Here is a 25,577-nt window from a genome sequence, read left to right as displayed (position 1 = left end):
TATCATATACAAGATGCACTGCAGCAACTTACTAAGCCACCTTCAACAACACCTACCAAACCTGTGACCTCTATCACCTAGAAGGACAAGGGCAGCAGATGCATGGAACTGTACCAACTGCAAGTTTCCCTCCAAGCTACATTCCATCCGGACTTGGAACTCCATTCCTTCACTATCCCTGGGTCAAAATCCTGAAACTCCCCTCATAAAGGCATGGTAAGTATACCTACACTTCATGGACAGCAGCAGTTCAAGACACTCATCATCACCATTTCAAGGATCATTCAGGAGAGGCATGAAATGCTGGCCTAGCCAATGTCACTCACATCCCAGGAATGAATAAATTTCAAAAAATTAAAACCTGCGTCCAATATTGCATTACATGCAGTAGATGAAATTGGTTTTGCATATTCATTTAAATATTTGTTAGATGCATATTCAGCTGGAGTACTGTGTACTGTTCTGGGCACCACACTACATTTATCATGGCCTATGCACCTAACCAGTACATCTTTCAGACTGTGGGAGGAAACCAGAGCACCCGGAACAAACCCATGCAGACACTGGGACAACGTACAGACTCCGCACAGCCATTGATCCAAGCCGGGAATCGGACCCAGGTCCCTGGCGCTGTGAGGCAGCAATGCTAACCACTGTGGCATCATGCCGTCCTAGAAGGATGTGAATATATTGGAGAGAATGTAGAAGAGGTTTGCAAGAATGTTCCCAGGGATGAGAAGCTTCAATTATGATGGTAAATTGGAGAGGTTGGGACTGTTCTCCTTGGAGAGAAGAAGGCTAAAAGCAGAATTGCTAGAGATGTTCAAAATCATGAGGGGGCTTCAGTAGATAGGGAGAAACTGTTCCCACTTGAAAAGAATCAAGAACAAGAGGGCACAGATTTAAAGTGGTTTGCAAAAGAAGCTAATGTGATATGAGAAAAAAACCATACAAGTGGTTCAGTAGTGGAATGCACTGCCTGGGTGTGTGGTCGAGGCAGATTCAATCGAGGCATTTAAGAGGGCATTAGATGATTACGTAAATATAAAGAATATGCAAATGTTTGGGGAAAAGACAGGGGAATGGCACTAAATCACTTTGCGCATTTTGGAAGAACAGTGCAGTCACGATGGGCCAAATGACCGCCTTCTATGCCATAACAATTTCGTGATTTCCCGCATTGTCGACTAGCTACATGCATCAACAAAGGACCTGATATTGTGAGTGGCTACTACTACCTCAGAAAAGGGAGGTGCACTGTGGCTTCAAGAAGTGGTGGGAGTTTTTCAAATGTCACTGTGGGCTGCAATACATGGAACAATGGCTAACAGAGCAAGCACCAAGGGAATACATTGGAGCCTTGGTGGAAGAGTTGGAGAGAGGAAAAAACGTCCTGTGTCTGCGGAAAGGCAGACATATGTTCCGGAGGCAGTGGGAACAAGCTCAGTGTCAGAGGTATTCATGGAAGCAGTGTAGGGATGAGTTTAACAATGTGGAATGAGTCATCAAGATGAGTGAGTTCATCTTCAAATGTACATCCTACTAACTGCACCAGTAACATCGTCCACTGTTCACTTCCTTACACCGTCTATATAAAAGGGAAAGCAGTGACATAGTGATATTGTCAATGGACTAATACCCCAGAGATCGAGGGACGTGGGTGAAATTTGAATTCCATAAGAATCTGGAATTAAAAGCCTAATGATAACCATGAAACCATTGTCGTTTGTTGTAAAACAAAGCCCATCTGGTTCATTAATATCCTTTAGAGAAGGAAATCTGCCATCTTTATCTGGCTTGGCCTACATGTGACTCCAGATCCATAGCAATGGGGTTGACTCTCAGCTATCCGCTGAACTGGCTTAGCAAACCACTCAGTTTAAGGGAAATTAGGGATGGGCAACAAATGCTGGCCCTGCCAGAGATGCCCACATCCCATGAACAACTACATTTTTTAAAAAATCACCTGTTTTCTAAATTCTTTCATGGGATGTGAACATCACTGATAAGGACAGCATTGGTTACGCATTCCTAATTACTAAGTCAGGGTGAGCTGTCATCTTGAACCACTGCAGTCCATCTAATATTGGTAGACCACATTGCTGTCAGGAAAGATTTTTAACCCAGCAACAATGAAGTAGTGCCAATATAGTTCCAAGTCAGGATGATGTGTGGCTTGAGGGGAACTTGCAAGTGGCAGTAGTATTCTTATTTCATCATTTGCTAACAAGCCCCATCAATCACTACTCAATCTCAACATTCATTTGTTATCCCTCATCCCCACAGACTTAATATGGTTGCAAGCCATATCCCTACACACACCAGCAACTATTCAACCATGACAGCCACATCACCCGGACACGCACTAGCATGTTTCCCTCTTTATTACGGAAGATAGTACATAACAATAGGCAGCAGGAAAGAACTTGAGGAAGTGTGCCTACATATTTAAAATTCCATGGAGGAGATAGTATGGGAAGACATCACTGAGTGGGAAGAGACATCACTGAGGCCATAGTCATTAGTCATTGGGGGGAAGCAATAATGAAGGTATAAGCATACCTAATCGTCCTCTCATCCTATCATCTCTTCTGATTCGCAAGCTGCAAATGGTGTCTGGATATACTTACTTTTTCCTCTTCCCTCATCAAAACTCAACATTTCTCCACTTTTTTCATTTCAAATACCCAAGAACTGGAACTTTCTCAGTCAGTGGAAGAAGGCGCCAACAAGGAAGAGACACAAACACCCAGTTTTATACTCACAACCACCATCTGAGAGACATGTATTTCAGAAGCTCAGATAGAGGAGGGATCTGTACATGAGATCCTGAGCATAAATGCTCTGCAGTTAGTGCAGGACAAAGAACTATTACCAGTTTGCTGAAAGGTGAGGTTGCTCTCTAGTTCTGCTGCAGAGGAGTCAAATAAAGACTTCTATTGGTCAGGTTACAGAAGAAAACTGATGGGTGTACATAAACAAATGTTTTATGCACTGCAAATCCTATATTCAATGGCAAGGCATGGATGAGTCCAGTTTCAACTTGGTGCAGGGCTTTGTACAGATCTTGGAACCCAACCTTCCTAACAAGATGTCCATTAGCCCACCATGTGCAGCATCCGATAGTCAATGTCACAGCTTCCCACAAATTAGGTACTTTAATTAACCAAATATAGATTGGGATAGTAGTAATGTAAAGGGCAAGAGGTCAAGAGTTCCTACAATGTGTTCAGGAGAATTTTCTACAGCAGTATGTTTCCACTCCACTGTTGGACCTGGTTCTTGGGAATAAGGTGAGCCAAGTGCATAAAGTGCCAGTAGGTGAAAAATTAGGGGACAGTGATTATTGTATCATAAGGTTTAGGCTGACTATGGAAAAGGACAAAGAACAATCCAGTATAAAAATAATTAACTGGGGAAAGCCAACTTCACTGGGGTAAGAACAGATATGGACTGAATAAGTTGTAATCAGAAGGTTGGCAGGAAAATGAGCTACTGAGAAATAAGAGATAGTTCAGGCACAGATAAGGTATATTCCCTCGAAACAGAAAGGTAGGGCAAAAGTTTCTGAGCTCTCTGGATGACAAAAGAGATAGAAATTAAGATAAGTACGAAATAGATTGTTTATGACAGATGTCAGATCGAAAATACAATTGAGAACCACACTTAATACAGAAGGTTAGGAGGAGAGGTGAACAAGCAAATAGGAGAGGCGAAAAGGTAGCATCAAAAGGCAGCTAACTTAACCGTGGGCGGCACGGTGGGTGGTACGATGGCACAGTGGTTAGCACTGCTGCCTCACAGCACCGGGGACACAGATTCAATTCCCGGCTTGGGTCACTGGCTGTGCAGAGTCTGCATGTTCTCCCCGTGTCTGCCTGGGTTTCCTTCGGTGCTCCGGTTTCTACCCACAGTCGAAAAGATGTGCTGGTTAGGTGCATTGGCCATGCTAAATTCTCACTCAGTGTAACTTTAAAGTTTATAAAAGGGAATCCCAAATTCTTCTATAGGCATATAAATATTTTAAAAATGTAGTAAGGGGAGGATTACAGCCAATTGGAGACCAAAAAGGGGATTAATGCATGGAAGCAGGGGGCATAGTTGAGGTATTAAAATGAATACTACCCATCGGTCTTTACCGAGGAAAAAGATGCCACTCAGGCCATGATGTGGAGATGCCGGCGTTGAACTGGGGTGGGCACACTAAGAAGTCTCACAACACCAGGTTAAAGTCCAACAGGTTTATCTGGAATCACGAGCTTTTGGAGCACTGCTCCTTCATCAGGTGACTCACCTGATAAAGAAGCAGTGCTCCGAAAGCTCGTTATTCCAAATAAACCTGTTGGACTTTAACCTGGTGTTGTGAGACTTCTTACTGTACTCAGGCCATGGTGAGAAGAGCAGTTCAGGCACTAAATAGATTTATAGTTAATAAGGAGGTCATATTTTATAAGCTCTCTGTACTTAAAGTTGATGAGGCACCAGGACTAGATGAGATGCATCCAAGGATACTGACAGAAGTGAGAATAGAAATAGCGAAGACATTGTCCATTACTTTTCAGTCGTAAGCTCAGAGATAGTGTCAGAGGGTGTAAAGATAAATCCTGCATCTACAGGCCAGTTAGTTTAAATTTGGTGGTGGAAAAACTTCTAGAAACAAGTAATAGTTACATGAACAAATGTGCGTTAATTGAGGAAGGCCAGCATGAATTTCTTAAGGGAAAATAGTTTTTAACTAACTTGCTAGAGTTTGTTGATCGCGTAACAGAGGGTTGATGAGAGTAATGCTGCTGATGTGGTGCACATAGCTTCTACCACCTTAGTTGCACAACTCACCAGAACACTGGTTCCAGCAAAGTTCAGGTGAAGGCCATCCCAATAATATAACTCCCACTTTCCCTAGTACTGGTGCCAGTGCCCCATGAATCACAACCCAGTTCTCCCAGATCAATCTTTGAGCCTCACATTCAATTGTCTAATCATATTTACCCTATGCCAATTTGCTTGTGGCTCAGATAGTAATCTAAAGATTATCACTTTTGTGGTTCTGCTTTTTAATTTAACTCCCTTGTTGCTCATAATCTCTGAGCAGAACCTTTTCCCCATTGGTACCCATGTGGACCATGATAACTGGATCCTCCCTCTCTCACTGCAAGTTCCTCTCCAGTCCTGAGAAGATGATCTGAACCCAGGTACTGGGCAGGCAACACAGCCTTCTAGACTCATGCTCTCAGCTGCAGAGAACTGTGTCTATCCCCCTGACTATACTGTCCCCTACTACAGCTACATTCCTATTTACTCCCCCTCACTTGATTGGCTCCCTGCACCACAGTGCCATAATCAATTCACTCATCCATCAAGGCCTTAAGCTCCAGAATTCCCTCCCTAAATCTCTCTGCCCTCCTTTAAAACGTTCTTTAAAACCTAGTTTCTTGGTCAAGCTTTTGAGCATCCGCCATAATGCTGGTTATGTGACCTACTGTCAAATTTTGTTTTACTCCACTCCTGTGAAGAACCTGAGGACACCTTACTTTGTTAAAGGTGCTATATAAGTACAAGTTGTTGCTTATCAGTAAAATACTTCTGCAAACTTACTGTTATACCACCAAGATGACTTGGAAATTAAGAACTAGTTGATGGTCCTAAGTATTATGTCATTTGATTTATTAAAATTGAAACAATATAGTGCTGCCACTTTGAAGGAGGCATGAAGTCATCATCTATATTTAGATTTTTTCTGGAATATTCAGTCTAAGCACTGAGATATTTTTCTTCTAATACTTACCAGACTGTGGTCTCCAGCTGACTGTCGTTCTGCTGATGGCAGTCCAACTGTGCAAAAAGTGGAAAAAGAACCTGAATGCCACCAACAGAATGGATCGCACTGTGGATCGAGTGTGTCACAATAGCTTTTACATCCTAAGGGAAAGCAGAACACAGTAAATATTATTACATGTCCTAAAGCAATACATTCAACATCTCATTTCTGAGATGCTCAAATATTAAAATATTATAGTTTACTTGGGCAATATGGTGACACAAATATTATCAATATATTGTGATGGCACACAAATTGGTTATTAGTGCCACATAACTGCTGTGAGGAAATCACAGAAATCATAAACATTTATTACGACCAGGAAGGAGGCTATTCAGCCCATCCTGTGCACACTGGCCAAAAACTAGCCACCCAGTCTACTCCCACTATCCAACTCTTGGGCCTTGCCTTGTAGGTTACAGCACCTCAAGTGCACCAAAATACTTGTTAAACATTTAAGGCAGCAAGATCCAGATTTCCACCACTCTCTGGGAAAGGTTCTCCCCTTGAATCTCCCTGAAACCTCCTATCACTCCCTAAAGCTATATTTCCTTGTTCTGAACTTCTTGACCAAGGAGAATAGGGCAGTCCTATCTCTCTATCTAGTCTGTTGTTACATTGACATTCCTGCAGCTATGTAAAGTGATGGCCATGCAACAAATCAAATCTGATGAGGATGGGGTAGTTTCATACGATGCACTTTTGCTGATGGCTGAAGAGGTCAGTTGTGGCAGGCAGATTCTGCAACAAGTCTTCACCTGAAGTGTGCTGGGACCAGTGCTCTGGTGAGTCAGTGCTCTGGCATTTTGGTAGATTGAACCAAAGCAGGACTTACTTAGTTAATGGTAGGGTGTTGGGGAGAGTTACAGAACAAAGAGATCCAGGGGTACAGGTTCATAGCACCTTGAAAGTGGAGTCACAGGTGGACAGAGTGGTGAAGAAAGCATTCAGCATGCTTGGTTTCATTGGTCAGAACATTGAATACATTTTGTATAAGTTGTACAAGATATTGGTAAGACCACACTTGGAATACTGTGTACAGCTCTGGTCACCCTATTATAGAAAGAATATTATTAAATTAGATAGAGTTCAGAAAATATTAACTAGGATGCTACCAGAACTTGATGGCTTGAGTTATAAGGAGAGGTTGGAAAGACAGAGACTTTTTTCCCTGCAGGGTAGAAGCCTTAGGGGTGAACTTATAGAGGTCTATAAAATAATGAGGGGCATAGATCAGTTAGATCATCAACATCTTTTCCCAAAGGTAGGGGAGTCTAAAACTAGAGGGCATAGGTTTAAGGTGAGAGGGGAGAGATACAAAAGGGTGCAGAGGGGCAATTTTTTCACACAGAGGGTGGTGAGTGTCTGGAACAAGCTGCCAGAGGTAGTCGTAGAGGGGGGTAGAATTTTGTTTTTTAAAAAGAATTTAGACAGTTACATGGGTAAGATGGGTATAGAGGGATATGGGCCAAATGTGGGCAATTGGGACTGGCTTAGGGCGACATGGACAAGTTGGGCCAAAGGGCCTGTTTCCATGCTGTAAACCTCTATGACTCTAAGTCATATAACTACGGTAAGAAGTCTCACAACACCAGGTTAAAGTCCAACAGGTTTATTTGGTATCACAAGCTTTTGGAGCGCTACTCCTTCATCAGGTGAGCGACGAAGCCGGCATCTCCACATCATATAACTAAGATGGTAGAGAAGGCTTTAAACTAAGTAGCTGAGGTGGGGATGTGGGGGAAGGAAACATGCAAGAGGAGGTATGGTATATCAAAGAGAAACAATGAGGTAATAGATCAGAGTAATGATTGGGGTAATGTTAACACCAGAGTATGGCAGGAAAGGACAAGAGAATACAAACTTGAGTGCACCAGCAGATAAGACTGTAGAGTACAATAATTGTAAAAAGACAGAGTTAAATACTATCTGAATGCGTGCAGAGTTTGCGTGAAAATAGATCAATTATTAGCACAGCTGGAAATAAATATGCATGACCTGATAGCCATTATAGAGACATGGCTGCAGGGTGACTGAGGCTGGGATCTAAACATTGAAGGATAGTTGACATTTCAAAAAGGTAGGAAGCAAGTAAAAGGTGGTGGATAGTTTTGTTAACGAAAAATGTCATTAGCACAGTAGTGAGAAATGACCTTGGCTCGAAACAGTTGTTACACAGCAGGACAGGGTATAAAGGAAGAAATAAATGAGGTGTGTAAGAAAGGTACTGCAATAGTTATGAGGGACTTCGGTCTACACATAGATTTGGCAAGGCTAAGGTAGCCTGAAACATAAGAGTCTACTGGGGACAATTTCTTAGAGCAGCACGTTCTAGAGCCAATAAGGAAGTACGCAATTCTTGACTTGATAATGAACAATGAGACAGGATTAATCATTAACCTCATAGTTAATGGGTGGCACGGTGGCACAGTGGTTAGCACTGCTGCCTCACAGTGCCAGAGGCCTGGGTTCGATTCCCGGCTTGGGGCACTGTCTGCGTGGAGTCTGCACATTCTCCCCATGTCTGTGTGAGTTTCCTCCCATAGTCCGAAAGACGTGTTGGTTAGGTCTATTGGCCATGCTAACTTCTCCCTCAGTGTACCAAACTGACGGCAGAGTGTGGCGACTAGGGATTTTCACGGTAATTTCATTGCCATGTTAATGAAAGCCTACTTCTGACATTAATAAATAAATAAAAAGTAGCCTCTCAGTAACAGTGATCATAACAAGATAAGAATTTCACATTAGTTTGAAAGGAGTAAACACAAGTTCAAGACTAGAATTTTAAACTTGAATAAAGGTAATAAAGGTTTGAAAGCAGATCCAGCTAAAGTGAATTGGGAGACTAAGCTAAAAGGTAGGGCAGTGGAGATGCAGTGGAAAATACTTAAGCAGACATTTAATAACTCTCAGCAGATATTTATCCCAATGAGAAAAAAAGACTCTTTCATCATCCATGGCTGAATAAGGAAGTTAAGGATAGCATCAAAGTGAAACACTGCAAACCTACAAAGATTAGTGGTAAGTCAGAAGATTGGTCAAATTTTAAGAACCAGCAAAGAATGAGTTAAAAAAAAAGAGGGATAAAGAAGAAGAGAGAAAGCTAGCGAATAATATAAAAACAAAGAGTAAGGGTTTGTACAAGAATTTAAATAGGAAAATTGTAACTAAAACTAGTGTTGCTCTTCTAGAGAGTCTGGAGAATTAATAATGGGAAACAAGGAAATGACAAAGGCATTAAACAGGTATTTTGAGTCCGTCTTCACTGCAGAACACTTCGAAAACTCTTGGAAAATCAATCGGTGAACTCAAGGGAGGAACCAAAATCAATCACCATCATTAGGGAAAAGATGCTGGGAAAGCTATTAGGCCTAAAGGCTGACAGGTTCCCTAGACCAGATTACTTGCTTTCTAGGGATTCAAAAGAAGTGCTCAAGCGCAAACTGCGCTAGGGCCAGAGAATCGCAGAGGAGGAGCCATAGTGCAGTTACTGCCAACAAGAACTCCTTTTGGGATTCTCCGAGCCCCCAGTGTGTAAGTGACATAATCTGGTTGGCAATGTCAACAGGGCTTGAGAGGAGGTGGTGGCAGGCACCTGAACAAAGGATAAAGAAAATTACAGCACAAGATTAGGCCCTTCAACCCTCCAAGCCTGCACCGACCATGCTGCCCGATTGAACTAAAACCCCCTACTCTTCCAGGGACCATATCCCTCTATTGCTATCTTATTCACGTATTTGTAAATCTGCCACTTAAAAGTCACTATCATATCTGCTTCCACTACCTCCCCCGGCAGCAAATTCCAGGCACCCACCACCCTCTGTGTAAAAAAACTGAAGGGGGGATACATGTTGGGGGAAGCTCCTGAGGAGGCAGGGGGAGATTTTGGTGCCAAAACAATTTCTTAGTGTGGGTGAATTGCAAACTGAATTGCAGCAAATGACCCAGTGGAATCTCACCAGTTTTCCCACTGGGGCAAAACGTTTTGGTAGAATTCCACCCTATATCAATCATTTGGACGAATGGACTGAATGTATGGTAGCTAAATTTGCCAATGACACCAAGACAGACAGGAATGCAAGTTATCAAAAAGAGGCAGAGAATTTACGAAGAGATTTAGATAGGTTAAGTGACTGGACAGGTGAAGTATAGTGTGGGAAAATGTAAACTTCTTCACTTTGGCAAGAAAAAAGCTGGCGGAAGTATTCACAGACATCTTCAACCTCTCTTTACAACAATCTGCTTCAAGAAGACAACCATCATCCCGATACCTAAGAAAAACCAAGCAGCGTGCCTTAATGACTATCGGCCGGTGGCTCTGACATCCATCATTATGAAGTGCTTCGAAAGGTTAGTCATGGCACAAATCAATTCCAGCCTCCTGGACTACATGGATCCACTACAGTTTGCCTACCGCTGCAACAGGTCCACAGCAGATGCTATTTCCCTGACCCTGCACTCAACCCTGGAACACCTAGATAACAAAGACACCTATGTCAGACTCCTATTTATTGACTACAACGCTGCCTTCAATACTATTATTCCCACGAAACTCATCTCCAAACTCCATGGCCTGGGCCTCGGCACCTCCCTCTGTGACTGGATCCTGAACTTCCTAACTCACAGACCACAGTCAGTAAGGATAGGCAACAACACCTCCTCCACGGTCATCCTCTATACCGGTGCCCCACAAGGCTGTGTTCTCAGCCCCCTACTATACTCCTGAGACACCTATGACTGTGAGGCCAAATTCTCCTCCAATTCGATTTTCATGTTTGCTGACAACACCACCGTAGTGGGTCGGATCTCAAACAATGATAAGACAGAGTACAGGAATGAGATAGAGAATCTGGTGAACTGGTGCGCAACAATAATCTCTCTCTCAATGTCAACAAAACAAAGGAGATTGTCATCGACTTCAGGAAGCGTAAAGGAGAACATGCCCCTGTCTACATCAATGGGGACAAAGTAGAAAGGGTCGAAAGCTTCAAGTTTATAGGTGTCCAGATCACTAACAACCTGTCCTGGTGCCCCCATGCCGACACTATAGTTAAGAAAGCCCACCAACGCCTCTACTTTCTCAGAAGACTAAGGAAATTTGGCACGTCAGCCACGACTCTCACCAACCTTTACAGATGCACCATAGACATTCTTTCTGGTTGTAACACAGCTTGGTATGGCTCCTGCTCTGCCCAAGACTGCAAGGAACTACAAAAGGTCATGAATGTAGCCCAATCCATCACTCAAACCAGACTCCCATCCATTGACTCTGTCTACACTTCCCGTTGCCTCAGCAAAGCAGCCAGCATAATTAAGGACCCCTCGCACCCCGAACATTCTCTCTTCCACCTTCTTCCTTCTGGAAAAAGATACAAAAGTCTGAGGTCACGTACCAACCGACTCAAAAACAGCTTCATCCCTGCTGCTGTCAGACTTTTGAATGGACTTACCTTGCATTAAGTTGATCTTTCTCAACACCCTAGCTATGACCGTAACACTACATTCTGCACTCTCTCGTTTCCTTCTCTATGAACGGTATGTTTTGCCTGTATAGCGCGCAAGAAACAATACTTTTCACTGTCTGTTAATACACGTGACAATAATAAATCAAATCAAATCAAAAAATAGAAAAGTAGTATATTACTTAAATGGTGAGAGATTGCAGAATTTGGTGGTACAGAGAGACCTTGGTGTCCTGGTACACGGATCACAAGAAGTTTGTATGCAGGTACAGCAAGTGGTCAGAAAGGCAAATGGACTGCTGGCATTTATTGCAAGGGGAATGGAACATAAAAGTAGGGAAGTATTACAGCAGCTATACAGGGACTTAGTGAGACTACAGCCAGAATTCTCCAATATCATATGCCCCCGACAATCGCGTCTCTCCCCACCGACCCCCTTCCCCCACCCCACCTCTCCCCTTGGAGCTTGTCAGCAAGAACAGAGAATTTGGCACTCAGCTAAATCTCCATTCACTGCACCCAAACCGGAGAACCCCGGCCGCGGGCGAGGTAGAAGAATTCCAACCTACATCTGGAATGCTGTGTACAGTTTTGGTCTCTTTCTTTGATAAAAGATGTAACTACATTAGAAACAGCACAGAAAAGGTTCACTTGACTCCTGGGATGAGGGACTTACCTTATGAAGAAAGCTTGAACTATGCTCATTGGAGTTAATGAATGAGAGGTGATCTTATTGAAACATATAAGATTTTAAAGGGTAGATGTCTCACTTCTCAGAGAGACTAGAGCCAACAGACATTTAAGAGGTCTATCATTTGAGACAAAGATTAGAAGAATTTATTTTTCTCAAAGGGTCGCTCGTATGTGAAATTCTCTTCTGTAGAAGAAGCTAGGTCATTGAATTTATTCAAGGCAGAGTTAGACAGATTTTTGATGGATAAGGAGGACAAGGAGTAATGGGGGACACAGATAGCAAAGTGGAGTGGAGACCACACCAGATCAGCTATAATCTTACAGAATGGCCGAGCATGCTCAAATTATTGAATGGCACTCAATTTGTCTCATCACAATTGGATATCACTAAGATATAACTAAGAACAAAATATTTTATCAGCTCAATAAATTGACTGAAAAAGGTGCAACAGTTGTTTTAAACAACATGATATTCCCCCATGCATCTACATTCTCTGAGAAGCAATACCTGTAACATTCCAATATATACTGTATCCAATTAAGTGGTAGCAATCAAAGTAATATCATCATCACACAATTTTGTAAATGGCATCAACTAAAGCTCATCACAGTCAAGCACTTAATTAATTGGAGATTGCTTTTAAGTAATTTGGAAATCATAGGTCATATTAGGATAGGATTTTGATACTAACCTGCAGCATGAGTGCATGTGGAGAATGTACAAAAATTGAAGGGTTTTCTTTTGGCGATGACTCAAGGCAAAGCTGTGCATCAGTAGCTTTAGCATTATATGTGAAGGCAATACTACTAGCCAACTTCCCATCATACAATACTTGCTTATGATGTTCCGCAAGATGGATGTCACTCTCCGATTTGAATTTAAAGGTACTCTGAAAAATAATACATTGACTTACATATTCCAGAACATATGAAATATTTCATAATATTAACAAAACAAAGCAGAAAATGTTCACACAGCTGTATAAAAAAGAGTTTAAAACCATAACAAATAATGCCATTTGTTAAATACAATGTTTCTTCCAAACTCAAACAAGTCAGGTATGCAGGCATTTTTCATAAGTATAATAAGCAATGCATTCAAAATTATTTATGCAGCATTATTTTTATATGCTTGTCTTTACAATCTACATTGTTTCCTGTAAAAGCCTAAAATAAACTCATTTATTAATAATGTTTGGTATATTTTTGACTATGCTTTTGACCCCCTGTCCTAACAGCTCTTTATGTGGCTCAGCATCAATCTATTTTCGATAATAGCTCTTGTGGATTATTTTGGAATATTTTACAATGTTAGTCCAATATATTGATATTGGAACAGTGTAGGTTAGATGGGCTTTAGATTGGTTTCACAGGTCGGCGCAACATCGAGGGCCGAAGGGCCTGTACTGCGCTGTAATGTTCTATGTTCTATTTTTTAACACTTTTGAGGAACAGCTGGAATCAGCTGGAAGATGGTTGTGATGAACATGCAGTGAAGTGTGTATACAAAACAACAGACCAGAATCAGGCTTAGTATGCCAAAACTCAAAAAAACAAAGCCAGCAAAGAAATGACAATTCTGTGAGTATGGGTTAATTTGAATTTATATCCAAAGAATGAAACTGGCTCACTCATTCTTAATTCCTTGGACTTTAAGAATCACGCACTCACTCCCACCCCGTCATGACTACAAGTGCTACCATTCTATACTTTAACTTTACAAATATTGACTGGAAACGCTATAGTTCGAGTACTTTAGATGGGTCAGTTTTTGTCCAATATGTGCAGGAGGGTTTCCTGACACAGTATGTAGATAGGCCAACAAGAGGCGAGGCCACATTGGATTTGGTACTGGGTAATGAACCAGGCCAGGTTTAGATTTGGAGTAGGTGAGCACTTTGGTGATAGTGACCACAATTCGGTTACTTTTACTTTAGCGATGGAAAGGGATAGGTATATACCGCAGGGCAACAGTTATAGCTGGGAGAAAGGAAATTATGATGCGATTAGGCGAGATTTAGGATGCATAGGATGTGGAAGGAAACTGCAGGGGATGGGCACAATTGAAATGTGGAGCTTGTTCAAGGAACAGCTACTGTGTGTCTTTGATAAGTATGTACCTGTCAGGCAGGGAGGAAGTGGTCGAGCGAGGGAACCGTGGTTTACTAAAGAAGTTGAATCTCTTGTGAAGAGGAAGAAGGAGACTTATATAAAGATGAGACGTGAAGGCTCAGTTAGGGCGCTTGAGAGTTACAAGTTAGCCAGGAAGGACCTAAAGAGAGAGCTAAGAAGAGCCAGGAGGGGACATGAGAAGTCTTTGGCAGGTAGGATCAAGGAAAACCCTAAAGCTTTCTATAGGTATGTCAGGAATAAAAGAATGACTAGGGTAAGATTAGGGCCAGTCAAGGACAGTAGTGGGAAGTTGTGCGTGGAGTCCGAAGAGATAGGAGAGGCGCTAAATGAATATTTTTCGTCAGTATTCACGCAGGAAAAAGACAATGTTGTTCAGGAGAATGCTGGGATACAGGCTATTAGACTAGACGGGATTGAGGTTCATAAGAAGGAGGTGTTAGCAATTCTGGAAAGTGTGAAAATAGATAAGTCCCCTGGGCTGGATGGGATTTATCCTAGGATTCTCTGGGAGGCTAGGGAGGAGATTGCAGAGCCTTTGGCTTTGATCTTTGTGTCGTCATTGTCTACAGGAATAGTGCCAGAAGACTGGAGGATAGCAAATGTTGTCCCCTTGTTCAAGAAGAGGAGTAGAGACAACCCTGGTAATTATAGACCAGTGAGCCTTACTTCTGTTGTGGGCAAAGTTTTGGAAAGGATTGTAAGGGATAGGATTTATAATCATCTAGAAAGGAATAATTTGATTAGGGATAGTCAATACGGTTTTGTGAAGGGTAGGTCGTGCCTCACAAACCTTATTGAGTTCTTTGAGAAGGTGACCAAAGAGGTGGATATGGATTTCAGTAAAGCGTCTGATAAGGTTCCCCACGGTAGGCTATTGCAGAAAATACGGAGGCATGGGATTGAGGGTGATTTACCAGTTTGGATCAGAAATTGGCTAGCTGTAAGAAGACAGAGGTGGTAGTAGATGGGAAATGTTCATCCTGGAGTTCAGTTACTAGTGGTGTACCGCAAGGATCTGTTTTGGGGCCACTACTGTTTGTCATTTTTAGAAATGACCTGGATGAGGGCGTAGAAGGATGGGTTAGTAAATTTGCGGATGACACTAAAGTCAGTGGAGTTGTGGACAGTGCGGATGGATGTTGCAGGTTACAAAGGGACATAGATAAGCTGCAGAGCTGGACTGAGAGGTGGCAATTGGAGTTTAATGCGGAAAGGTGTGAGGTGATTCACTTTGGAGGGAGTAACAGGAATACAGAGTACTGGGCTAATGGTAAGATACTTGGTAGTGCGGATGAACAGAGAGAGCTCAGTTTCCATGTGCATAGATCCCTGAAAGTTGGCACCCAGGTTGATAGGGTTGTTAAGAAGGCGTACGGTGTTAGATTTTATTGGTAGAGGGATTGAGTTTCGGAGCCATGAGGTCATGTTGCAGCTGTACAAAACTCTGGTGCGGCTGCACTTTGAGTATTGCGTACAGTTCCGGTCGCCGCATTATAGGAAGGATGTGGAAGCATTGGAAAGGGTGCAGAGGAGATTTACCAGGATGTTGCCTGGTATGTTGGGAAGGTCTTATGAGGAAAGGCTGAGGGACTTGAGGCTGTTTTCGTTAGAGAGAAGGTTCAGAGGTGACTTAATAGAGGCATACAAGATGATCAGAGGATTAGATAGGGTGGACAGTGAGAGCCTTTTTCCTCGGATGGTGATAGCTAGCACGAGGGGACATAGCTTTAAATTGAGGGGTGATAGATATAGGACAGATGTCAGAGGTAGGTTCTTTACTCAGAGAGTGGTAAGGGCGTGGAATGCCCTGCCTGCAACAGTAGTGGACTCGCCAACATTAAGGGCATTTAAATGGTCATTGGATAAACATATGGATGCTATTGGAATAGTGTAGGTTAGATGGGCTTTAGATGGGTTTCACAGGTCGGCACAACATCGAAGGCCAAAGGGCCTGTACTGCGCTGTAATGTTCTATGTTCTATGTTCCATGAACTGAGACAGAACTGAATGGAAAAAATCAGGGCCAATGGCCACAGCTGGAAGGGAGCGGGTCAACCAAGGTTGGGAGAGAATAGGTTTGGGTGGCTTGGGGCTGCAGAGCAGAAAGTTGGTAGAGAAGAATCATGTTATTTTGATGAATAATCATTTTAAATTAAGACTTCCTCGGAAAAAAATAAAAGTAATTCAGTGCAATGAATTGACAGCCACACTCAGAGTACATATCCTCCCTAATTACCATTTTTGCTACTGCCTATGTTATCCTAACAGTCAGGGCAGAGAAACAGGAAGAGGAAAAGCATGGTTTGGCCAATGAATTTTTAAAATTTATAAATATTTTTGATCGAATTTATATCATTACAAGTTAAGTAAAAATATTATCACTGGTGGCTCAGTTGGTAGCACTCTCACCTCCGAGTCACAACATTCCAAGTTCAAGTCCCACTCTAGGTTTTAAGCAAAAGAAATCAACGTTGATGTTTAAATGCAGTAGAAAGTAAGGTGCTTTAGATTAGCGTCAAAACAAGGCCCCATCTGCCTGCTTGCATGAATGTAAAAGATCCCATGGCATTTTATTTCAAATGAGAGCAGGGGAATTATCACCAGTGCCCTGGACAATAGTTATCCCTCTATCAACATCACAAAAACAGATTATCTGTATATTATCACATTTCTGTTTGTTGGAATTATCTGTGTGCAAACTGACTACTATGTTTCCTACGTTATTGCAATTTGTTACAGTCCAAAAACACCTCAGTCTGTAAAATGCTCGGAGATGTCTGGTAGTCATGAAAAGCATTCTATAAACGCAAGGTTTTTAAAAAGATTTTCATAAAGACATGAATACTAAAGGATGTTAAGGAAGAAGGATTGAGGCCAAGGCCTGTAGTGAGTCAGAACTATAGGATCATACAAACAGAATAGAAGCTGCTCAAGAGAGCAGAGAACAAATGTCCAAACAAATATCAAAATTTATTTATATCTATTTAAAGTGATGGACCTCTCGTCACACTGTTTACTGTAGGAACAACGTACAAAAATTTAATTAAATGAAGATTTGACATTTGTTCACCAGTTTCTTAGAGATAGTTTTCTGATCGATAAGGGAATTAGGGGATATGGGGAGCAGGCGGGTAAGTGGAACTGATTCGCTTCAGATCAGCCATGATCTTGTTGAATGGCGAGGCAGGCTCGAAGGGCCAGATGGCCGACTCCTGCTCCTATTTCTTATGTTCTTATGTTCTTGCCATCCACTTTCTTATCCCTGCCTCCCTTCTTTAATGCATCTTTTTTGCTTTACCCTTCTATTGAGTTTATTTTCTTTTAGTCTACAATTTATTTAACTCTTAAGAATTACGCAAGTGTTTTTTGTTACTTGCGCTCAAATTGTCGTCCTTTATTGCTAAGACTGAAACGATAGAAATTGCTTGAATCTCAGCTGGGATGAGTATGGAGATGGAAGAGGCAACACAAAAGGAGTTTGCAATCAACAGGGGAAGGATGTAGTTGGATATAAATTTTAAGGGACATTCTAATGAAGTTAGATTAGTGGTAGGGACAGAGAATTTAAAGCAACGGTAGAAGTAAAAACACAAGCAGTGCTGAAACAGAGCTAGGGAGTACTAGCTGTGTTATGACTGCACAGTGACAATGCACAGAGAGACCAAAATAAATTGAGGATGACAACCCAGCAAAAAGGAATAAGACTTCTGGAAAGGAACAAAATTCAAAGACCCCAAAAAGAAGATAGATATCTGAGGCAACGCTTACAGAACAGATTATCAGCACTAAGCAATTTTATGAAATTTTGAATTTATGTAAGGTTTTATTACCTCTCTGAAGAATACCTTGAAGCACTTTCACAAATCACTTTGGAATCCATTCATTTACGCACAAAACTAACTAACATAGAGCAAAATCTCATAAAAAATAATAAGATTAATTTAAATTGTTCTTTGTGGTGATGGTTGAGGAGTGCTGCCTTGTTGCATTAGAGTACCGCTGAAGTTTGGTGGAACAGGGAATCTCAAAACATAAGTTTTAAGGAATAATTTAAGGGCTAATTTCAATCTAAAATTTAATCTAAAGTTGCTCTTTTGATTGGTGGAAGTTAAACTGTAGCTTTAAAACAGGAGTTTACAGGCTCTCAGCTGAAGCTAGTTAGCTGAAGCTAGCTAGGGAGGCAAGGGAAGAGATTGCAGAGCCTCTGGCGATGATCTTTGCTTCGTCGATGGATACGGGAGAGGTGCCGGAGGATTGGAGGATTGCGGATGTGGTTCCTATTTTCAAGAAGGGGAATAGGGATAGCCCAGGTAATTACCGACCGGTGAGTCTAACCTCAGTGGTTGGTAAACTGATGGAGAAGATCCTGAGGGACAGGATATATGAGCATTTAGAGAGGTTTAGTATGCTCAAGAATACTCAGCATGGCTTTGTCAAGGGCAGACCGTGCCTTACGAGCCTGGTGGAGTTCTTCGAAAATGTGACTAAACACATTGACGAAGGAAAGGCGGTAGATGTGGTTTATATGGATTTTAGCAAGGCGTTCGATAAGGTCCCCCATGCAAGGCTTCTAGAAAAAGTGAGAGGGCATGGGATCCAAGGGGCTGCTGCCCGGTGGATCCAGAACTGGCTTACCCAAAGGAGGCAGAGAGTGGGTATAGATGGGTCGTTTTCTAAATGGAGGTCGGTCACCAGTGGTGTGCCCCAGGGATCTGTTCTGGGACCCTTGCTGTTTGTCATTTTCTTAAATGACCTGGATGAGGAAGCGGAGAGATGGGTTGGTAAGTTTGCCGACGACACGAAGGTTGGTGGGGTTGTGGATAGTCTGGAGGGATGTCAGAAGTTACAGAGGGACATAGATAGGATGCAAGACTGGGTGGAGAAGTGGCAGATGGACTTCAACCCAGATAAATGCGTCGTGGTCCATTTTGGTAGGTCAAATGGGATGAAGGAGTACAATATAAAGGGAAAGACTCTTAGTACGGTAGAGGATCAGAAGGACCTTGGGGTCCGGGTCCATAGGACTCTGAAATCGGCCCCGCAGGTGGAGGAGGTGGTTAAGAAGGCGTATGGTGTGCTGGCCTTTATCAATCGAGGGATTGAGTTTAGGAGTCCGGGGATAATGATGCAGCTATATAAGACCCTCGTCAGACCCCACTTGGAGTACTGTGCTCAGTTCCGATCGCCTCACTATAGGAAGGATGTGGAAAAGATTGAAAGGGTGCAGAGGAGATTTACAAGGATGTTGCTTGGATTGAGTGGCATGCCTTATGAGGATAGGCTGAGGGAGCTCGGTCTTTTCTCCTTGGAGAGACGAAGGATGAGAGGAGACCTAATAGAGGTGTATAAGATGTTGAGAGGCATAGATCGGGTGGACTCTCAGAGGCTTTTTCCCAGGGTGGAAATGTCTGCTACGAGAGGACACAGGTTTAAGGTGCTGGGGGGTAGGTACAGGGGAGATGTTAGGGGTAAGGTTTTCACACAGAGGGTGGTGGGCGAGTGGAATCGGCTGCCGTCAGTGGTGGTGGAGGCAAACTCAGTAGGGTCTTTTAAGAGCCTCCCGGATGAGTACATGGAGCTTAATAGGATGGAGGGTTATAGGTAGGTCTAGAAGGTAGGGATGTGTTCGGCACAACTTGTGGGCCGAAGGGCCTGTTTGTGCTGTACTTTTTCTATGTTTCTGTGTTTCTAATCAGACAATTGGTTTAATCCAGTTTCAGAAGCATCAAATTAGAGCCCATAAAAGGAGGGCTCCTCACTCTTAAAAAAAGGAGGGCTCATTTGGTGTTGTTTTGTTCGCACTGGAGTGCTGCCTTGTACTAGAATGCAGCTGAAGTTTGGTGAAACAGGGAGTCTCAAGGGGTAAGGTTCAAGGAATAATTAATTTAAGGGCTAATTTCAATCTAAAGTCTAGTCTGTTCTTTAATGTAGCAATTAACTGCAAGTTGCTTTTTTGGTTGGGTGATTGCAGCTTTAAAACTGGAGTGTATATGCTCTCAGTTGCAGCTAGTTAATTAAATGTGGATTGTTTTCATTGGAGCGGGTGACCTGATTGAGAAACAGCGACAGTGGATAAGGAGCAACTGTGACCCTTGGCTCAAGGGTCAGTCATGAGGGGACATACCTTTGAGGTGGGGCGGGGGGGAAGGGAATGTGAGGGAAAAACTTTATTACCCAGAGAGGGGTGACAGCCTGGGAGGGTGGTAGAGGTGGATTGCCTCACATCCTTTAAAAAGTATCTGGATGAACACTTGGCAGAGCATAGCATTCAAGGTTATGGGCCAAGTGCTGACAGATGGGATTAGGTGGGAGTTCAGGTTTTTCTAATGTGTTGGTGCAGACTCAATAGGCTGAAGGGTCTCTTCTGCACTGTTTGATCCAGTATCAGATACCTTGAATTAGGGGCCACAAGAAAGGGCTCCTTCAATGTTGTATTAGGGTGCAGCTTGAGTTCAGTGAAAGAGGGAGGAGGTGATCAGTCCCTTTTTTTTCTGATTGGTGAGTACTTTGGCTCTTTAAATTAAAAGGCAGGTCTTGGGGAACTTGGAGCATGAAGGAAAAGAGGGACTTTATGTAACACAGTACAGAGCACTGGCGGTCAGTGTGAATCTGGTAAGGAACAGCTGAGCAGAACAGTGTGAAACTTTAAAAGGAGCAAAAGGGATTGTTATGGCAGGAGAGCTCAAAGATATGGTTTTCCCCTCCTACTCCGTGGGGAGCAAGGCATATTGACACTGCCTGGGGCCAGCAAATGTGCAGGAACTATCTCCAGCTGCAGCTCCTGGAAACCTAGATTTTGGAAATGGAGCAGTGGCTGGGGACACTGTGGAGCATCCATGAAGCTTAGAGTATTGTGGATAGCACATAGAGAGGCGGTCAGAATGCAGGCAAAGAGTCCACATGCAGGAAGGGAATGGGTCTCCACCAGAGAGAATAAGAAGACTAGGCAAGGAGTGCAGGAACCGCCTGCAGCCATTCCCCTGCAAAACAGATATACCACTTTGGATACTGTTGGGGAGAATTATCCCTGGGGAGAGCAGTAACCGCCTAATTTGTTGCACCACAGTTGAATCCACTGCATAGCAGAGAAGGTGTGGGCATATGATAGTTATAGGGGATTCAAATGTAAGGAGAATAGGTACTGTGGCTGTAAATGAGACTCCAGGATTGTATGTTGCCTCTGTGATACTAGGGTCAACGATGTGTCAGAGTGGTTACAAGACATTCTGGATGGGGAGGGTGAACAGCCATTGGTGCCAATGCCATAGGTTTTTTTAAAAAAAAGGATAAGGTCCTAAAGCAATGTAGGGAATTCAGAAGTAAACTAAAAAGGTAGTGATCTCAGGATTACTACCAGTGCCACTTGCTGGTCAAGGGTAGAAATAGGAGGATATATCAGATGAATACACGGCTGGAAAGATGGTGCAGGGGGAAGGGTTTCAGATTCCTAGGACACTTGGATTGGTTCTGGGGGAGGTGCGACCAGTACAAATTGGATGGGTTACACCTGGGCAGGACCAGGACTGATGTCAAAGGCAAGTATTTACTATTGTGGTTGACAAGAGTTTAAACTAGAATGACAGTGGTGGCAAGGGAAAGAGAAACAAGGACAGTAATAAAAGAACAGTAGACAGGGTAAAAAAGGGCAATAGGCAAAGAAAAGCTCGGATTACTAAAAATGCAAAACAAAATGCTTTGGAGCTTCATACAAGAAGCATTTGGAATAATGTAGATGAACTGATGGCACAAATAGAGGTAAATGGATATGATCACCTCGTCATTATGGCGACATGGTTAAAAGTTCAACACTGGGAACTAAACATTCAGGATATCTGACTTTTTGAAAAGACAGGAGGGAAGAAAATGATGGTGCAGTAGCCCTGTTAATCAAATGAAACGAGGATAACTGAGATCATCTAGGCTCAGATGATTAAAAGCCAATTTGGGTGGAGGTTAAAAAGCAAAGAAAGAAGACATTGGTAGTGTCTCAATCCCCAAACAGTAGCCACATTGTAGGAAAGGGTATAAATCAACAAATAATGGGACCATGTATCAAAAAAAAGCAATAATTATGGGTGACTTTAATCTTATTGATTGGGGTTAATCAAGTTAGAAACGGTAGCTTTGAAAAATTCATAGTGCATTAGGGATAGGCTCCTAGAGCAATATCGCATGGAGACAACCAGGGAATAGGCTATCTTGGATCTGGTAATGGGTAATTTAATAAGTGACCCGAGTAAAAAATCCCCTAGGAAGAAGTGGTCATAAAATTATAGAAATATTCAGTTTAGTGTCAAAAACAACTGTTCAACTTGAATAAAGGGAGTTGCAATGAAATGAGGATAGAGTTGTCTAAAGTGGACTGGGTGGGAAGTTTAGCAGGAAAGACAATAAGGAAGCAGTGGCAGGTAATTAAGGTGTGACTCAAGGCTAAAATATCCTTCAGTAAGGAGGATAGAGTATAGGGATGAACCAACCATGACTAACCAAAGAAGTTGAATCATAGAATCATAGAATCATAGAAACCCTACAGTGCAGAAGGAGGCCATTCGGCCCATCGAGTCTGCACCGACCACAATCCCACCCAGGCCCTACCCCCACATATTTACCCGCTAATCCCTCTAACCTACGCATCCCAGGACTCTAAGGGGCAATTTTTAACCTGGCCAATCAACCTAACCCGCACATCTTTGGACTGTGGGAGGAAACCGGAGCACCCGGAGGAAACCCACGCAGACACGAGGAGAATGTGCAAACTCCACACAGACAGTGACCCGAGCCGGGAATCGAACCCGGGACCCTGGAGCTGTGAAGCAGCAGTGCTAACCACTGTGCTACCGTGAGCAGAGTATTAAATTGATGGAATAAGCATATAAGGAGACAAATATCTGTGATAGCCCTGAAGATTAAGATGAATTCAGCAAAGGAAGACTAAAAAAGAGAAAATACTGAGTAAACAAGTGAGTGTGACAATACTGTGTCTTTAAGAAGCATGTTTGTGTCATGTTTTTTAAGGGAATGTTTTAAACTTCAGCTCTGATTACAGTGCCAATTGTCTGCAACTGGTAGCCCACATGTTAAGCGTGCAGAAGAATAATTGCTCCTAGTTAAGTGTTTGTTTTCATCTGAGTTAATGCATTTTGATTTTTTAGGGTTTTCCCCTGAGGTTTCAAAGCTGGTGGTTGATTGACAAGAAGAAAGTTGACATAATGGGTGGAGCTAGGCTGAGAGTCAAGCAGGCTGTTGCTGTTTCAACTTGAAAAGGAGCAGCAGTTCTTTCTCATTCTCTCTGGAAAATGAAGTCTAGGAGCTATTAGAAAATGAGCATCTCTCCAGATGTCTGCAAAAGTTGTTTTCTATCAAGTTCTGTTTGCAAACGGGTCTTTCTCTGGAGTCTGCTATCTCTGTTAGAAGACAGGTGTCTTTCCTTATCTCTATCCAGAGGTGTTAAAAGGCTTGAGGACTGGCAACTCGCATATGCCTATTGGGTTTTACAAACTGATTCTAAAGAGGGGTTTATGTATGAGGAATATTGCTTAAATTAGAACTAATAGCTAGCAGTTAAGGATTATACCTTGTCATGTTTATGTATTTCAATTGATAAGTTGTTCTAATTCTTTTGTTGATAGTTAAACTGTATTGTTAAACAAAGTTTGTTTTAATAAAAACTTCCTAGTGGGTCAATAGAATCATACCTGGAATGAAACACTTCCTGCTCACACTAATGCCAAAATCAAAAATAGTTAGTCTATTCTAACTTAATAAAACACCAGAGTTTCTAATCTGGTCCCTAACATGAGGAATATAAAAACTGACAATAAGAACTTCTTTAAATATATAAAAAGGAAGAGCGGTCAAAATAAACATAGGCCCCTTAGAAAATGAATCTCTGGAGATGATTCAGGGGAACAAGGAAATGGCAGAGGAGTTCAACAGATATTTTGTATCAGTCTTTATGGTGGAAGATACTTCGAACATCCTATTAACACTAAAACTGGGAAGGAATCGAGCACAATCTCCATCATGAGAGAAGTAATAGCTAAAAACTAATGGGGCTAAAGGCAGCTAACTCCCATGGCCCTGATGGCTTACATACTTGGATCCTAAAATAAGTAGCTACAGAGATGGTGGATGCATTGGTTGTAATGTACTGAAGGATTGGTACTACTTTTGCCCATTTACTTAAGCTATCAATATCTCAACTGTTTGTATCCCTCTCGCAATTTGTCTTTCCACCAATTGTCATCTGCAAATATGGATATAGTACATTCACTTCCTCCAAGTCATTAATATAAATTGTAAACAGTTGCAATCATAGCACTTATGCCTGTGGGACCTCACTGGTTACAGGTCACCAACCTGAATAAGAATCCCTTATCACTTGCATTTCGGCTCATTAGCCAATCCTTTATCCATGCCAATATATTACCTCCTACACCATGGGCTCTTAGCTGATGGCTTAACCTTTGAGGTACCTTGTTGAACACCATTTGGGAGTCCAAATAAAACACAGCAACTAGTTCCCTTCTATCCACTCTGGCTGAGATTTCCTCAAATCTCTGAAATTTGTCAAACGCACTTTTACTTTCATGAAGCCATGCTGACTCTGCTTGATTAGATACTTTTCCAAATGTGCTGCTATTACTTCCTTAATTGATTCCAACAACAGATGTTAGGCTAATTGACCTATAGTTACATGCATTTTGCCCCTCTCCCCTTTTTTGAATAGGGATGTCACATTGGCAGTTTCCCAACCCTCCCATACTTCTCCAGAATCCAAGACTCAAGTGTTTAGGTAACTTTCTCCCACCCTGATGCATTGCAGTGTCTGCAGTTCAGTCTCCAGCTCAGTGGCTTTGAGCCAAAGCCCCTCAAGCCACAGACACTAACTACAGACGTGTTTGCCCTGGATCACACTGGCGTCCAGGAGCTCTCTCATTCTGCAGTCAAAACATATCAGCTGCCCTGAAATCTTCATTGTGTTGATTACTTTCTTAATTAATAAGCACAACTACTGCCAATAATCTTTACCACCACTAGTAAGGTTTACTACTAGTGAAACCTTACAATTACTAATAGCTTACACTCGCTCTGGAAGATAAATAAGTAAAACACTACCAAACAATTACTTATCTGTTTCCCAGTGACGTCACACTTTGATTTTCTTTTCTTCCCCACCTCGGCCCTGAACTCAGACTGGATACAGCCGATTTGTTGTTTTGACATGTCCCACTATGAACTCCTGCCATTTTAATTGGTCCTGCTCTGAACACTCGCTGCTTTAACTGCTCCTGCTCTGAATGCTTGCTTTCCTGACAAGTCTTGAGAAGGTATTCCTTGCAATGTGTTCAGGACTCTTTTTTTTTTCTCCATCACTATGTCCCTATTAGAGTCATCGAGGTTTACAGCATGGAAACAAGCCCTTCCACCCAACTTATCCATGCTGCCCTTTTCTTTAAACCCCTAAGCTA

General features: G+C 42.3%; 1 protein-coding gene across 13 annotated transcripts in view; it reads right to left on the bottom strand.

Annotated features, from left to right (window-relative positions):
- nbeaa (neurobeachin a) overlaps positions 1 to 25,577 on the bottom strand; it is an 812,689-nt gene that overhangs the window by 632,475 nt on the left and 154,637 nt on the right. For all 13 annotated transcript variants that reach the window (XM_078222243.1, XM_078222244.1, XM_078222247.1 and 10 more), the window contains exons 9-10: positions 12,666 to 12,863; positions 5,786 to 5,919 (exon numbers count right to left, since the gene is read on the bottom strand). In XM_078222243.1, the coding sequence (XP_078078369.1) occupies positions 5,786 to 5,919; positions 12,666 to 12,863 (332 nt within the window). The remainder of the gene's footprint in view (positions 1 to 5,785; positions 5,920 to 12,665; positions 12,864 to 25,577) is intronic.

The sequence above is a fragment of the Mustelus asterias genome, chromosome 10 (genome assembly GCF_964213995.1).
Source record: "Mustelus asterias chromosome 10, sMusAst1.hap1.1, whole genome shotgun sequence".
Lineage (NCBI taxonomy): Eukaryota > Metazoa > Chordata > Chondrichthyes > Carcharhiniformes > Triakidae > Mustelus > Mustelus asterias.
The sequence above is the reverse complement of the archived record's forward strand: the minus strand, read 5'-3'. Positions and strand labels throughout refer to the sequence as shown.